This window comes from Pseudopodoces humilis, chromosome 3, assembly GCF_049639895.1.
Source record: "Pseudopodoces humilis isolate 2021_Gansu_Grassland_sample_001 chromosome 3, ASM4963989v1, whole genome shotgun sequence".
NCBI lineage: Eukaryota > Metazoa > Chordata > Aves > Passeriformes > Paridae > Pseudopodoces > Pseudopodoces humilis.
Window position 1 is genome coordinate 43656648 of NC_142202.1, and position 14930 is coordinate 43671577.

Genomic DNA, 14930 nt, shown 5'->3' on the forward strand with positions numbered 1-14930 from the left:
ACTGTTAAGGTCCTTTCCAACCCACAACATTCTAGGACTCTAGTATGATTCCATGAATAGAGAGAAGAACGAAGAAAAGAAAAAAAGGGGAAAAAAAGAGTTTGGAACTTTTTGCATCTCTCCATAGAGATAAACAGTACTTTGCCAAGCATTTAGGGTTTTTTTTTTTTTCTGCTCAACTGTAACAACTGTACACATAATTAACTTTAACAATTATAATTAACCCCTACTATAAGTTCATTCATAACTCAGGAAGAAGAGCATCAAAGACTTTATTTGTATGAGAAACACAGTTAAGCATTTTCTCCCATTTTATTTTTTGTTGGGTAGAGAGGATTGACTTTTGCAAGTAGTACAGTTTCCAATTAGTGTAATTGCATTTTCTTAGTGATAGTTCTTTCAGTCACTTCTATAAAACATCAAAATCTAGACATTTCAGGTATTTTCAGCCTTCTTAGATTAGTACCAGGGGTGGTAATTAAAAGGTGTGGTACATCCAAATTCTGCGTTTACAACCATTCAGTTTCAAGTTTTGCTGCTTCAGCCTGCCTCAGGTGATGTTAGACTTGGCTTCTTTGTAGATCAGGTGGCTTATAATAAATATTAGGAATCTGAAGGCCCTACGAAATTTCCCACCAGCTTATGGCAAACACCTCTGTGACAATAACTGAACTCCACCACACAGTAGCCTCTTCCCCTTCCTGAAAGCATTTTCCAAACATTCTATACTCTGCTGGTTATCTGTTACTTTTAAAGAGCCCCAGAAAGACAATTCTTTCAAAGAAAACATAGTCACTTAAGGGGAAGCATGAGGAGTGGAAAAGAAGTCATTACATCTATTTTATTTGTAAGGAGTTTGCAAGGTTCAAAAGAATAAAATAACCTCAGAAGAATTGCAGTAGTACTTAAAAATGGCCCACAGGCAGTTTCAGTCACTGTTACTAAAGTATTTCTATTTTCAAAACTACCTACAACAGCAGAAAAAGCGTCTCTTGCTTGTTCAGACCAACAGTGGAAACTACTGCTTCTACAGCTCTCCTGCTTCTGTTTACAGCCAGCTCTGGAAATTTTGCTTAAAATTTTGTTTACTTTCTAAATTTCCTAGAAATTGTTTCTTAGTTAATTTCTCAAGTGGTGTCTTTTTATATAAAATGGTAGTTGAACTAATAGGTAAAATATAGTAAAAAAAAAATCCAGCAAAATCTACAGTTTAAAATAGATTTAGAAGTGCTTGAATTCCTTGATTGGATTTGGCTGATTAAGGATATAGTGTCCTTGAACACTAGTATAACACCACCAGTAAAAGCAAATTAGAATGCACATCATTATTCCCCTGTTCAAATGGACACAATCCCAAATCAACAATTCTGAAGGGTCAGACCTAGCACAGAAACAAATATGACACAAGAATACTTATTCAGATCTAAAAGCAATGACCATCATATTTGTTCTAATACTGCTTTGTCTCTTAAAGAATTTATGTTTTAAATAGCAATTTCTTCTTCCTATCTAAATTTCAGCCCAATGCCACACAAATAATTTTGATTTCTGCACCAATTTGTGCATGATTATTTAATTGCTGAAGCAAACTGAAAACAGCAGGAGCTTTGTCTCAAGTTCATTAATTTTACAGGATAGTAAATGAAAGGCCTTATTCCATGATTGCTTTTGCATACACTACTGTCAAGACTTCAGTAGAAGAATTTACATTAAGTAATGGAAGACATTTATTGAGCAGAATTTTCCTCTGTAATTTCCTAATCACCTTGTAACAGTCCTTTATAAGCATCTTCAACATTCAAATAGTTTATTTTCATGCTGAAATAAATGAATACAAGACACTTTGCAGAAAAAAAAAAATCCTTGTTAATAGTTTACTGCTAATAGTTTATTCTCAGCTAGGTGTACACTTAGATTTTGCTGGTTTTCTTTTAAAATTGAAGATTATTTGTGGGCAAGCTAACAGACAAAAAAAATCAAGTCAAGAACTTCATTAAAGATCTCCACTTTGGCTGATGTTTTTTCAAGGGACTGCTTGAGAAACACCCGTGCACATTTGAAACTCATTTTCACATTAAGGATACAATTCCCAAGATACTCCATGGCAATCACATGTCCAATCTGTGTAAATTCACTTCGGAATTTGATCCCAGCAAGGCACCAGTGCTAGTAAGCAACCCAAAAAGAAATTCCTCATTGCTTTGTGTTCATAAAACCCAGCAGACAAAGCTTAGCAGAAACTAGTCTTTCAAGAACTGGAAACGAGCTGATTATCTCAGAAAATGAAAGGTAGGCATTAATAAAATTATACACGTTCAGATTTTTTTCATAAAACTCTGGATTTTTTGGTCTTTTGCTAAAATTATATTTACATTCTTGTAAATGTATGCAAATTTTTAATGCAACTGATCCTTTCAGAAACATAGATGAATGTATTTTTATATCTATGCACTGTGGGCAAAATCTTAGTGGCTAAACTTGAAACCCTAGATTATGGCATTTAAGTAAAAGAAAAAAACAAACAAAAAAATCAAAAGAACAAACTCTAATCTGAGAAACCAGGTTGAAATACAGAAAAGAAGAAAAGCCTACCCAACTGCCAGAAGATCATATACTCTGTAGGATGAGTCAAAATTTCAAGGGACATATTTCAGCCTCCAAATGTACTTTCCTACATATGTCAGACTGATGCATCATTTCCTAGCAGAAAACCTCTAAAACCAGGTGTGAATAAAAGCAGTAAGTACTGGATCACAGATGTAAAGCTTTCTCCTGCTTTTTAACCATCATTCTCCTAGACACTTGTAATGTGTAGGTCAAGCATGGATCGACCCCCAGATATGACAAAAAATACCTGTATGCCTGTTGAGTGTTATTTGATAATTATTAGAGCTACTTGATACAAAAAAGCTCCCTCCTGACAAGCTGTCACACCTGCCTTAAATGTTCACCACAGGTATGTGTCACTCACAGAGGATTGATTCTATCCTGTTATAGCCATGCATGGACTCTTCCAAGGACAGGGACATTTCTTGTCAAACGAAGGTGAAATGGATTTTAGTTCTCTGGATACTCCTGTTTTATGTCCAAAGCTACAACCTGTAAATTTCTGAGAAATCCTGATAGCAAAGTACAAGAGAGACATGAACATATGGAGCAAGTCCAGCAAAGGATCAAAGACGATTAAGGGATAAGAATATCTGAAACACAAGGAGAAACTGAAAGTGCTGGTATCATTCAGCCTGGGAAAGAGAAGGTTCAGGAGGGATTTTATCAATTTGAATAAAATATCTAGTGGGGGGATTAAGGAAAAGAGATGACAGACTAAGAATTGTATCTACTGAATACACAGGAGGCAACGTGCAAAACTGAAGTGCAGGAAATTCTATTTAAGTACACATAAAAACTTTTCTCTCTGAGAGGATGGTTGCATACCGAAACTGAAATATTGAATTTTTGAATCTCCATCCCTGGAGATATACAAAACCCAGTGAACATGTCCATGAGCAATCTGCTCTGGCTGACCTTGCTTTGAACAATAGGGTTGGACTCAACAACCTGCAGAGGTCCTTTCCAACCCCAGCTATTCTCTGTTTCTGTGACAAGAGCATGCAGAAGTCTAAGAGAACCAATTGAGCAGGAGACAGGGAGACAGATTTGCATAAGTTTTAACTGGTAAGTAGCAGTGATAGGCTATCTTTTCCCCTCAAATTCTGACAATTTATCCCTTTCTTCCCTCTCCTCTTTTCCCTCTTTCATTAATATATTTTACAAACAAAGATCATATTTGTCAAATGAAATTCTCAGACTTGTCATGCAATATTTATAACTGCTTCCTGTCTGCTCTGTTTAGAGTATAAACATTGAGAAAAGGCAAGCTCAAAACCCTACAGAGACTGGACAGTCGAAATCACTGATCATATTTTTGGGGATATACAAAGGAAAATGAGCAGTTTTCTCTGGGAAATTGATATTTGAAAGAGACATTTATTTTATATATACATACTAGAAAGGTGAAGCTAAAAAGAACTTACACATTCTTTAAAAAAAATTTTAGAACAGGCACATAGCTTTAAAAAAATAATTTTTCTTAGTAATTAGTCACAATTTAAAATTATAAAGAGAAGCAGCTTTGCAGATTTTTCTCAGTGTGGTAACACTCAGTTCAAACTCCTCCTACACATAGACTTGGGTGCTATGTATCACACTGATCTGGGATTTAAACATTTTATCTCTAGAAAAAGATTTATATCAAAGACAATATAAACAGCTCAAACAATATGTATTTTTCTATCAGGGCCTATAAAATACACATTTTTACTTTCAATATAATGGGATCATCTCATTAGGCTCATATTCTGTAAACAGCTTGGAAATGTATACCAAACAAGTCAGTGAAAATTCATACCCAGAAGCAGATGGTGAGAATAGCAAAGCTAAGCAAAGAGAGGCTTAATTGCAAATTTCTATCCAACTAAGCAAAACGGTGCTATTCTACATTCACAGGCATTTTGTTCAGAAAGGGAGGCATCACGATGCAGGTTGAGGCAGGGGACACCCTTGTGTGTCATACATCAGGCCAATGACTACTTGGAGAATTGCCACCAATTAAACAGCATTTGTATACAGTTGGCATCGACTTCACAGTGCTGCACGCTACGTAAAATTTTATTGCTTGTTGTCTTGCCAAAAGCAACACATCTAATGTTTTTTCTTTTGAATTAAAAATCAACAAGAGATTTAAAGTTGGCCTGGTACGAGAAGAGAAGTAATTAAATTTACTCTGGTACACTTCTCATTTAAAATGAGCCAAATTAACACTGACTAGACAAGGTGTGTGAGAAATAAAGTCACACTGTTACAAAGTTTCAATTTTTTCCTACTTCACTGCCTCGTGATATTAAAAAATGGAGAAAAATGTCTTTTGTCACCCAAAAAGGAACACTGATGAAAGAAAAATGCATTTCATCCCTGAAAACACTGGTACAGACACTGTAATGATTGTTATTAGTCTTTCCCTAAGCATAAGCATGTATTTCATGTTGCAATAAGATTTCTCTGCTTTAAATGATAAACTCACTGATGTAACTCACCATTTAATGTGAACAAATTAGATATTTGTAAAAAGTGAGTAGAACTCTAAGACTTGGCACCATTTATGTGCAGAATCCAGCAATTCACTATTTTCATTAAATTTCAACATAAAAAAACCCAAACAAACAAATCTCTTCCAGTAGTCAGGATTTGGAGAAATCTCAAAGATAAACAAGGTGCAATTTCATGGAAAAGTTTCTACATTTTTTAACTCAGCATTAAAACATAAAACTCTCCCGTGGACGAAAAGAAGTAACATCAGCTTTCATGACGGCTCAGTCAGAATACACTAAAGTTTACTTCCTACCCTTTTAAAGTCATATAAAAATAAATTTCCTATTAAATTTCTTGCAGGATCTCATTTTATCCTCTATAACAATTCAATATGGATGCTGGGGAAAAGATTGCTTTAACCGCCATCAACAATATTATCACCCATCATGGCAGACAACATCCATTTACTGAATAATAAAACAGTCATGGTTTAAGCAGCAGTAGAGGAAAAAAACCCCAACAGATACAAATGTTCCACTGAGAACTGCTGCTCCTTACCTTCTGGGCGCTCCATCCTCGTGTGGTTGAATAATCACCACTTTTACTGTCACTGATGTGCGCAAAAGGTCGATCATTTGCTCATGGGTCAGAGTTGCCACAGCCACCTTACAGATCTCTACCAGGCGGCTCCCTTGCCGGAGACCTGCTTTCCATGCAAATCCAAAGGGCTCCACGTCTGCCACTATCCCTTCAAAGTTCACGTGGAATCCAAGCTGGCCCAGCCCATTTCTCCGCAGGGTCATTTCCGTGGTTTCGCATCCTCTAGTCACTATCTGAGGAAGCACCAGATTGATACGCAATTGTCAGGGCACACAAACGTTATAAAGTCACGTATGGCTTAAGTATCTTCAATATACTAGCATGAAATTGTCTTAACATTTATCTCTGAATGAAGATTTCTGCATTAAACAAAATGAACAAAACATTTTGCGATGCTAAAAATCTTACATCTTCAGGGCAGGCAGCTGACACACGTCAAGCTCTTCCTCCCTTGCCCAACATTAACACAATGCCATTTATATCTTACTGAAAACTTTACAGCTGGTTTAGTTTCAAACCACAAAGCAAGAAAAATGCTGCCCTGTCAACTACTTCATTCTTTTTTGGCTGACTGCAGGTTTGCAGGCATATTTTATCAGCATTAAACAGTATTAAACCCAAGATACAACATGAGCCAAATTGAGTGAAGTGCCTCAGCTTGTTTTCTTCGAGAAAATAGCAATGAAGAAAATATTAGTTTTCTTTTGCTTCATGGACAGATTCCTAACTACCATCATCTCCAGATGAGGATATCACTAAAATGGGATGAGAGTTTCCATGTCACTGGGAAATTTAGAAACAAAAAGATTACTTCCTTCATATTCAATGAAAAGTAACCTTCATTATACAGAGCAGCCAAAATCCTTCAAATTCAGATTTTGCCAAGCAGGTTCATTTCTATATACTGTGAAACAAGTTCTCAACAGTTTTGCCATGTAAATCACAATCATACAACAGCCTGTAACTGGGATACTGCACCACACTCAGAACAAAATTCTAGCCCACATTACAAGGAAGTTTGAGAGTTACCCCAGCCTTCCCTTTTGCCTGCATCACAAAACCAGTATGCATTTAGCTTCATTAGTTCAATTAGAACGAAAACTTAACCACTGTGAAACATTATCAAAGACCTCTGTTTGTAGTGTGTATCAAAGATCTCCCATAAACGCTCCACCAAGGCAAACACCTGCCTTTTAGAGATGCTTATGTTACAATACAGATCCAGGGATCTTCCCTAGGTCATGGTACATTAAGAGCAGTTCCACAGCACACCTTACCTTGTTCCACAAAGGTGCTCATGCTGTTTATGGCTGGGTTTAGTGTGCATCACAAAAACAGATGGGAGGCTAGTGTTCTTTACTGTCAGCTGTGCGGGATAGATCTCTGCAAAGGTTGTTTTATGGCTTGAGTTTAATTCAGGAGGCTATTTTGGAAAAGTTACTCTTGCTCTCCCCACTGCCTGCATGAACCAGAATCCAGGCAGGCTACTTCACTAGTTCATATTGTGCTTTCCACAACAAAATATCCCAGCTTGATTCAGGGGTGCATGGGAGCTCATGAGATTTGGTACCTTAGTAAGTTTTAAAGCACTATTTTATTTATAGAATATTTTTATATGGGTATCTGTCATTCAGCAGAAAAAATTTGAACTTGTGCACATGGGAACAAAGTGCCACAAACCCATGGGTTATTTTAACTTAGCTGATCTGGTGTATGCTCATGTTTTTAACCTGTGAGGTAAAGAAATACAATTAGGCCTCATTTATTAAGGGATAATCTTCAGTGAACCATGAAATACTGAAGATATTGCAAGGATCAGATATTCTGAGAACTGTTGCCTGGAAATTTTGACTAATAATCTTTCCAGTTACTTCTGAAGATGTAGGTTTCAAAGTTAAAATATGAAAGTCATTACTGAGATGTCTAAAATGCACTCTGGAGGCTTTGTTTACAATGTCAGATTCTGAGTTTTCATAACAAAAACAAAGCAACTATTTCCTTTGTCATTTTTCAGCTCTGACGTTTTAGTGTAGTTTAGAAACTTTCCTTTTAAAATAGAACTTTCTATTGTGCTTACAACTCTGCATACAGAGTTGAACTATATAGTTAGAACTACATAGTATGTATATATAGCATACTGGAAACTTTAATATACTGTTAACCTAGCTCATTTATGACTAAATTTCAATAAGAAAAAAATAATCTTTCATAATTTGTGAATTAGGTAAATGAAAAGGAAATTTTCAGCTCTTTGTTAGCTACACTTCCTTCACAAGTTTCTAAAATATACATTTACTCACGCAGTGAAAAGAAAAACATGCTACTACAGTCAGGAGCCCAGCTGAGGGACAGAATTTTATCTTTATTAAGATACATAATATTCTTTTTGGGGGGCTGACAACTCTTTATCATTACATCACAATTACAGTCTACTGCAAAATTAATGCACCAGCCAAAGTATATGGATTTCCCCAACTCAGAGCACTCAAAATCTCTTCTTCAAGTAAGTTAAATATTCAAAAGTTAAAAGATAAGAAAGATAAAGGTTCCTGCCTAATACTCATCTATTCCCAATGGGAAACATTCCAGGAGATCTAGTCCTCCCCAAGTATATGTTCCCTAAAAGGTGACACTGCCTATTACATAGTAATGTCACATTAAACCTAGCACTGTTCCACTTCAAAACATGGCATTCTGCTGACTTGGCTGCAGCTTCACTGATCTGGTGGCCACAAATGAACTAAGAGCTGGCTTTTCTGAATACACTTAAAACAGATGAAGTTAAAAGAGAGAGATCCCCTAAGCTCCATGAAGAAGGTAAAGAGGGGTTTTTTAATATACAGGATACTAGGGAAATTTTGTCAACTCAGATTCTCATCTATAGATCCATTCAGTGTTTTCAATTAATCTTTTATCATCCTGCCATTCTCTGTTATCCAAAAGCTCAAAACCACTTCTTTTCCTGCCTTCCAACACAACCCTCCAAGGTAATTTATAGTTTGCTGTTCTTTCTACTTTCTTTAACTAGATACTCTCCCTCACAAATACAAATTCGTCTAGACTTACAACAAGTCACAGCTCTTTTTTCAGTCCCGGACTGATGGTCTCAGTTCAAACTAAAATCATGGTCTCAGCCAGCTTTTTTATACCTTTTCTTAATCTGGATATTCAGACAGGTGTCCTTTTTACCTGCATGATTTAAATCCAGCCAGTAAAGTCGAGTTATTCCTTTAACAAACTCATTTAGTAATTGCAATGTTCTACTCAGTGGTTTTACGAAATGCTTTAACTCATGACTGGAAAAGGGTTAATCATCTGGTCACTGATGATTGATATTACATCACAGTGTGAGCTTTCATGTTTAGCATCTGCTGGCACATATGGCTGTTAACCTTAGCTGTGTTCTGAGCCACTTGAAAGTTTTTTAAGGTATGCACATAAAGTGTGGCATCAGTTTTAAATATTTTTTAGTGGTTCTAATGGTTCTGTACCAAATGTATGCAAGGACTGTAGAAAGCATTCAGTGTTATAAAACAACCAGGAAATAACATCAATATGCAGCTTTCAAAAGAGAGGAAGAAGCAGGGGAAAATGAGAAAAAAGATGAGGCAAGAAACAGGGACAAAAAATGTTTTAAAACAAGTAATGACAGTCAACTCTTTTAATTAGCATGAAAGTTGGTTAGGTAGCAGGGAAAGAAAAGGCAGTCAGAGTTCACTGGAATAGATACTTTAAGTTAATATTCAGGTAACCTTAGTAATAACCGGTGCTAAATTTGAGGCTTAAAACCAATTTGTCATTATTTAACCCCAAATCTTGCCATAATAAAGAGGAAGTAGCAAAGTAAGTGTAGATAAACATTTCATTCTGTGGTTTTAATTACCAAATCTTAAAGATCTGTCTTCAGCAACATGGATTATTTCCAAGTTTTGGAAAACCAAATAAGCAAAAAATAGCAAAAAAAGTTGTCACTGATGACGGGAGAAGTTTTCACTAGAACTTTAAATCTTGTTTTTCATTTGTGTTAAAAAATTTATATGGATCAGTTAACAAGACCTAATGGGAGCACTATTTTCTAGAAGAGAAATATCTGTCTAAGAAAAGTGAAACTGAAGACCTCAATTGAAAAGGATAAAAGTGGGCAAAAAGAGTTTAAAGACATTCAACTCTTGAAATAGTAATTGTACTTTGCAAGACTGCTGTTATTTAGTGCATGATATTGAGCCATGCTAAATGAGACTACAGTACTAGAGAAGCCCTAAATCATCAGCTGCAATCCAGCTGTTCCAGTGTGAAAACTGTAAGCAAACTGATTTCTTTTCAGTGCCAAGCCTTTTAATAGAAGAAAGCCCTAAGACCATCTAAATCACTTGAATTAAGATCAAAGAGTGAAGTGCAACCATTAGATGCATCAGCATCTTTTACACCTTGGAGTTACTGTCATTTCATTTGGACTGATTGAAATAGTTACAGAACAGCAGTACTGACACAGTCAAGTGTCTGAAAAACTTGATATCCAGTCAACTGTTAAAACTGGCATTAGCTGGTGTACATTTCTTTACTTCCTGCACTTTCTCAGTACAGAGGAACAAATTAGCAGAACTACTTACATAAAATTTTCCTCTAATATTCTCAGGGATTATTAAAAAAGTCTTAAGTATATTTTACACATTAAGATTCCATATATTTTTAATTAATGATATTTCTACTACAAGGGTATGATTTGAGAAAAGGCTACAGCAAGAGGTGGCAAAAGCTTTTCAGTCCTGATTTCAACACTGGAACCATCCATGGCCTTGGGCAAGTAATCAGATTAATAGTATCTGAAACCTTACCCCTGAAAAACAGGTTGATAACATTTATCTCACATGCTGTTGTGGAGATTACTATTTGTAATGCTCTCTGAAGACCAAAAACACTCCTGAACTATAAATACAGACCATTTTTAATTATATCTCAAAGGAGTTGTAGACAAATAATTGTTCATAAAAAAACCTGGAACTCCAGTTAAGAAACTGTACTTACTTCAAGTCGCTGAACAATTTCTCTGATGTCTTCAGTACAATTATCTGCTGCAGACAGAAGAATACATTCTCCTCTTTCATAAAATATTTTGATGCTCATTAATCCAGATGTCCATCCAATAACATCTCTGCAGGAGCAGTTAAACACAACGTTTTTTGATTCCTTTTCAATCAACATGATAAACTCATTGGAGATTCCGAGGAGACATTCAATGTCAGCAGACTGGCCAAAATCTCGGGCAATCACATTCCACATAATTGCTCCAACGCTGAATAAATGTGCATCTTTCCTTGGCTTCACTTTTTCCTTCTTTTTTGCCCCCAAAGTAATAAAGCTGAACTTGGCTGAAGTATCCACTGTAGCTGTGGTAACAAAGTTTTCTGCCAGATCTTTCAAGTATTCTTGACGTGTCCTTGTGGCCATGGCTCGAAATTTTTCTGACTTATGTGCTGCATTTTCAGCGTTAATAACTTTGGCTAAAAGGAAGTCCCTAAAGACTGCAGACTTGGGGAAAGTCACTCCTTTGGGAATGGGTGGACCAAATGAAGGAACATCTTTTGATCGTGAAACACCAACACTGGAAATAGAAAAAAAAAACCCAACAAAAAATTATTAATTCTCAAAAAAAAAACCAAAATCAGATAATAAGCAGAACTGTAATCTCTGCAATCCATTTACACAATTAAGTACAGCTTTGACATGCCAATTTGCAGACATTTCAGACACATCAAAGAAAACTGATTGGGTTGTCTGTTTTAGAATGGCTTTCTTCTTTTAAATATATAAAGGACATTATGGAAGTAACTTACTAAAACATATTAAAATTAATGCAAGAAATGAGAGAAGTATTTTTTTTAATTATCTTTATGTAAATCTGTCATTTTCAGCTGTCACTCAGTTGCATCATCTTAAAACTATGAAATATAAAAATAGAGAGAATTCATTTTTATCCTCAAATCATTTTCTACAATGGAGCGTGAATTTGATGAAAAAATATTGGTGTCAAATGTGACTATAATGGTGCATTCTCCTGTTTAAGCTGCCTACTCTATGCTCATAAAATTGGAAAACACAATTCTTGTTCTAGACAGTTGGCAGCAAAATATAAAAAGAAAAACAGGAATATTTCCTAACAGATATAATTACACCTCTGATTGATACATACATAATATATTTCAACTGAAAAAAATTTAGAATACTGTACATAGTACATACAAGTACTATTTGTTTGACTGAAATACAGTAAAATTTGGAATGACAGAGTTTAATAGTAAGAAAAATATAACTTAGGAAATGTCATCTATTAATCAACACAAAACAGTTACTGAAAAAAAATCAAGTCCTAAAAGATACTTTAAGTTCTCATAGACAGCTAAAAGACAGTAATATGACCCACCCCCACGATGTATTTAATTTCATTCTAAACAATGAATAGATAACATTTATAAATAAACCTGTGTAATTATGCTCCATGTCTTTATCATTATTTGCATAATTACCAATCAATTCACAAATGTGTTTCCACCTTGGTTACCTTGCTATAATTCATGATGCAGTGACTTAAATGTGAGAGTTAAAATCATCTAAAATTTATGATTTTTTTCCATTCTCCAAAAATCCTTGTTCATGTGCTCAAAGGCTATGACTCACCCTGGTGTCATACTGTCATACTCGAGGATTCATACAGGTTAAAGGACCTTCTGAAATACTTTAAATCACTTTTGAAAAAAAACAAAACAAACAAAAAAACCCCAAAACTGAAACGTGCAATACACATTCTAAATTAATTTCTATAGGTGTGTCTACAGATTTTCACCAATTTGTTTTATCCCTGTTTTGTGGCCATAAGTCAGCAACACGGAGCTGTGCACACACCCCTTTGGGTCTACAAACTATGCTCCTTAACGCTACATGTGTTCAAGGGAGACACTGAGGATTCAAATTCACAGCAAGTGCAGAAGGAATTTTAAAATTGAGTACATAATATCTAAAAGAAATACAAAACATCTAGAAAACAGTGGCATTGCAGTCTTAGTAACAAACTTAAATAGTTTGTTAAACTTAAATAGGCTCTACTCACCTATAACACACATTTTCAGTGCAAGGATTATGCACTTTGACAATGACAAATACATGTTGAAAGTGGGAACGAATATTTTTTGGAGTAAAAGGAAGTGCTCCCGGCTCTTGGAAGACAATGGTAACTATGTCATTTCCTATATGCCTTTTCCTTAGCAGCTAGACAAGAAACATGCATCAAAAAATCAGTTATTAAAAAAAATAAATTAAAAAATCACAAATTCATCATCTTAGGGAAAAAGCAAACAAACAAGTCAAACCAATACAAGCACAGTATAATTTTTCAGAAATAACTTTTATTGCATCATGGATAACGACATGTAAAGGATATCAGAACTGCAAAAATACAGGGAAAGGCAATTGGACTAAGTTCACAAGAATACTAGTGAATTTTCCCACATCCCCACACTAGTTCTCCATAGTTTCTGCTCATTTATATTTTATTCAATGAGAAAAATGTATTTCTCTTATTCTTAATAATGCATCACTTCAGTAATAAAAAAGTGTTGCATCACTTGACATTTCTCAGTATCCAGAAAACTGTACATCTGCCCCCTCTTTACAGTGCAATAATTATAAAAATATTGATAATTTATTAATTTATTAATATTTATTAAGTTATTAATTATTTATTTTAATTATATTAAAATATAATATTGCTTCTATGTTTCAATAAAGCTTTCTTTTTCATGTCACAATACTATTAAATAGTGTCCTTAATATTATGATTTAATTTAATTTTAAAAATATATTATCATGAGCATCCATCAGAAATGCTAACAACTGTATATTTGAGGAACAGAACCAAGACTCACAGAGAAATAACAGCTATTAGGAACTATTTAATCAAAAATTTGTTCTTTTAATTGGTAGCTTTTATAATCAAAATATATTTAAGGACTATTTTAAAGTACCAAATCATTGTTCTAAGCAAAAATTAAAAATTACAACACATATCCACTAATAAGGGACTACTACTCTTTCTCCCCAAAAAACCCAACAAAATGACACAGTAAAATGATGCTCCCTTTCCTCATGAAAGAATACTGTAACTTTCAAATTCTGTATATTAACAAATTAAAAAAAAAAGTCTAGCAGGTGCAGGTACATTTAAAATATTCACCCAAAGTCTGCCAAATATCTTGCATTGCCAACTAATAGCATAAAGACACTTAAAGCTGTACCTTGGCTCATGTGTAACCAAAAAGTATTTAAGAATAAATTTACTTGAAAACGTTGGAGCAAGTAAAAATTTCTCTATCAAGGTGATTTCACAAAACAGAACCTTTCTAATCAGAGTATTTTATTGCATTTTTCCAGTTCCACTAAAAGTTAGTATTTCAGCTACCAGCAATAAAAAGCAAAGCTGCACATGCTAAAGCCTAGAACCCAAAAGTATGTTTCGTTACAGTCCTTAAAATAACATAAAGGATGATATTCTGAAGGTAGTCAGAAGGGCCAAAGCCACAATTTTTAACACTAAGTATACCTGTATTATTTTAAACATAATCAAAATCCCAAACACAGATAAAGAAATAAGACTTCTTATGAAACTTGAAAAAACACATAGGAACAGAAAACAGTATTTGGTTAAGTCATGTGGCTCAGTCAAGTTTTCAGGTTTTTAAGACTAAAATGAAAATAACTGGTTATTTGAGCCATTTAAGGTACGCAGACTGCTGCCTACAGAAGCACACTACAAGGAACCGATCACAGAACTAAGTCTGTAAGGTACACTTTAATTTGATCATCTAGTGAGCCATACAATTAGATCATAGTAGGGCAGCACAAGTTAATGTTTAGAAGTTATTACTATCTCACAGGTCGGAATTTACAACTCAGTTAAATTTGTAAGCAAACTTCCAATTACGAAGTACAAGGTGATTAATTTCTGCCCTTGTCATACCACTAAGTGCCCAATTACTTGTTCTTGCCACAGTGGTTCATGCCTATACATTTACATAGAGTAAATTACAAAAATGAGAATGCAATCTTCTTTAAAGGTGTATTTATTTTTCAAGACAATCATGGTTTTCAAGAAAACTTTCTGCTTTTGTAGACCCCTTTAGAAGGTTCTGCTTGCCACCATACGTAGCATAAGCAAGAACTGCATTCACTTAATTGGAGGCAAGTTTTAG

The 14930-nt window shown here is 34.8% G+C and overlaps 1 protein-coding gene across 3 annotated transcripts in view; it reads right to left on the bottom strand.

Moving 5' to 3' along the window:
* The window catches only part of SIPA1L2 (signal induced proliferation associated 1 like 2), a 127020-nt gene that overhangs the window by 36119 nt on the left and 75971 nt on the right, over positions 1-14930 (bottom strand). For all 3 annotated transcript variants that reach the window (XM_014263642.2, XM_014263641.2, XM_088052883.1), the window contains exons 8-10: positions 12794-12951; positions 10714-11290; positions 5647-5921 (exon numbers count right to left, since the gene is read on the bottom strand). In XM_014263642.2, coding sequence (XP_014119117.2) covers positions 5647-5921; positions 10714-11290; positions 12794-12951 — 1010 coding nt within the window. The remainder of the gene's footprint in view (positions 1-5646; positions 5922-10713; positions 11291-12793; positions 12952-14930) is intronic.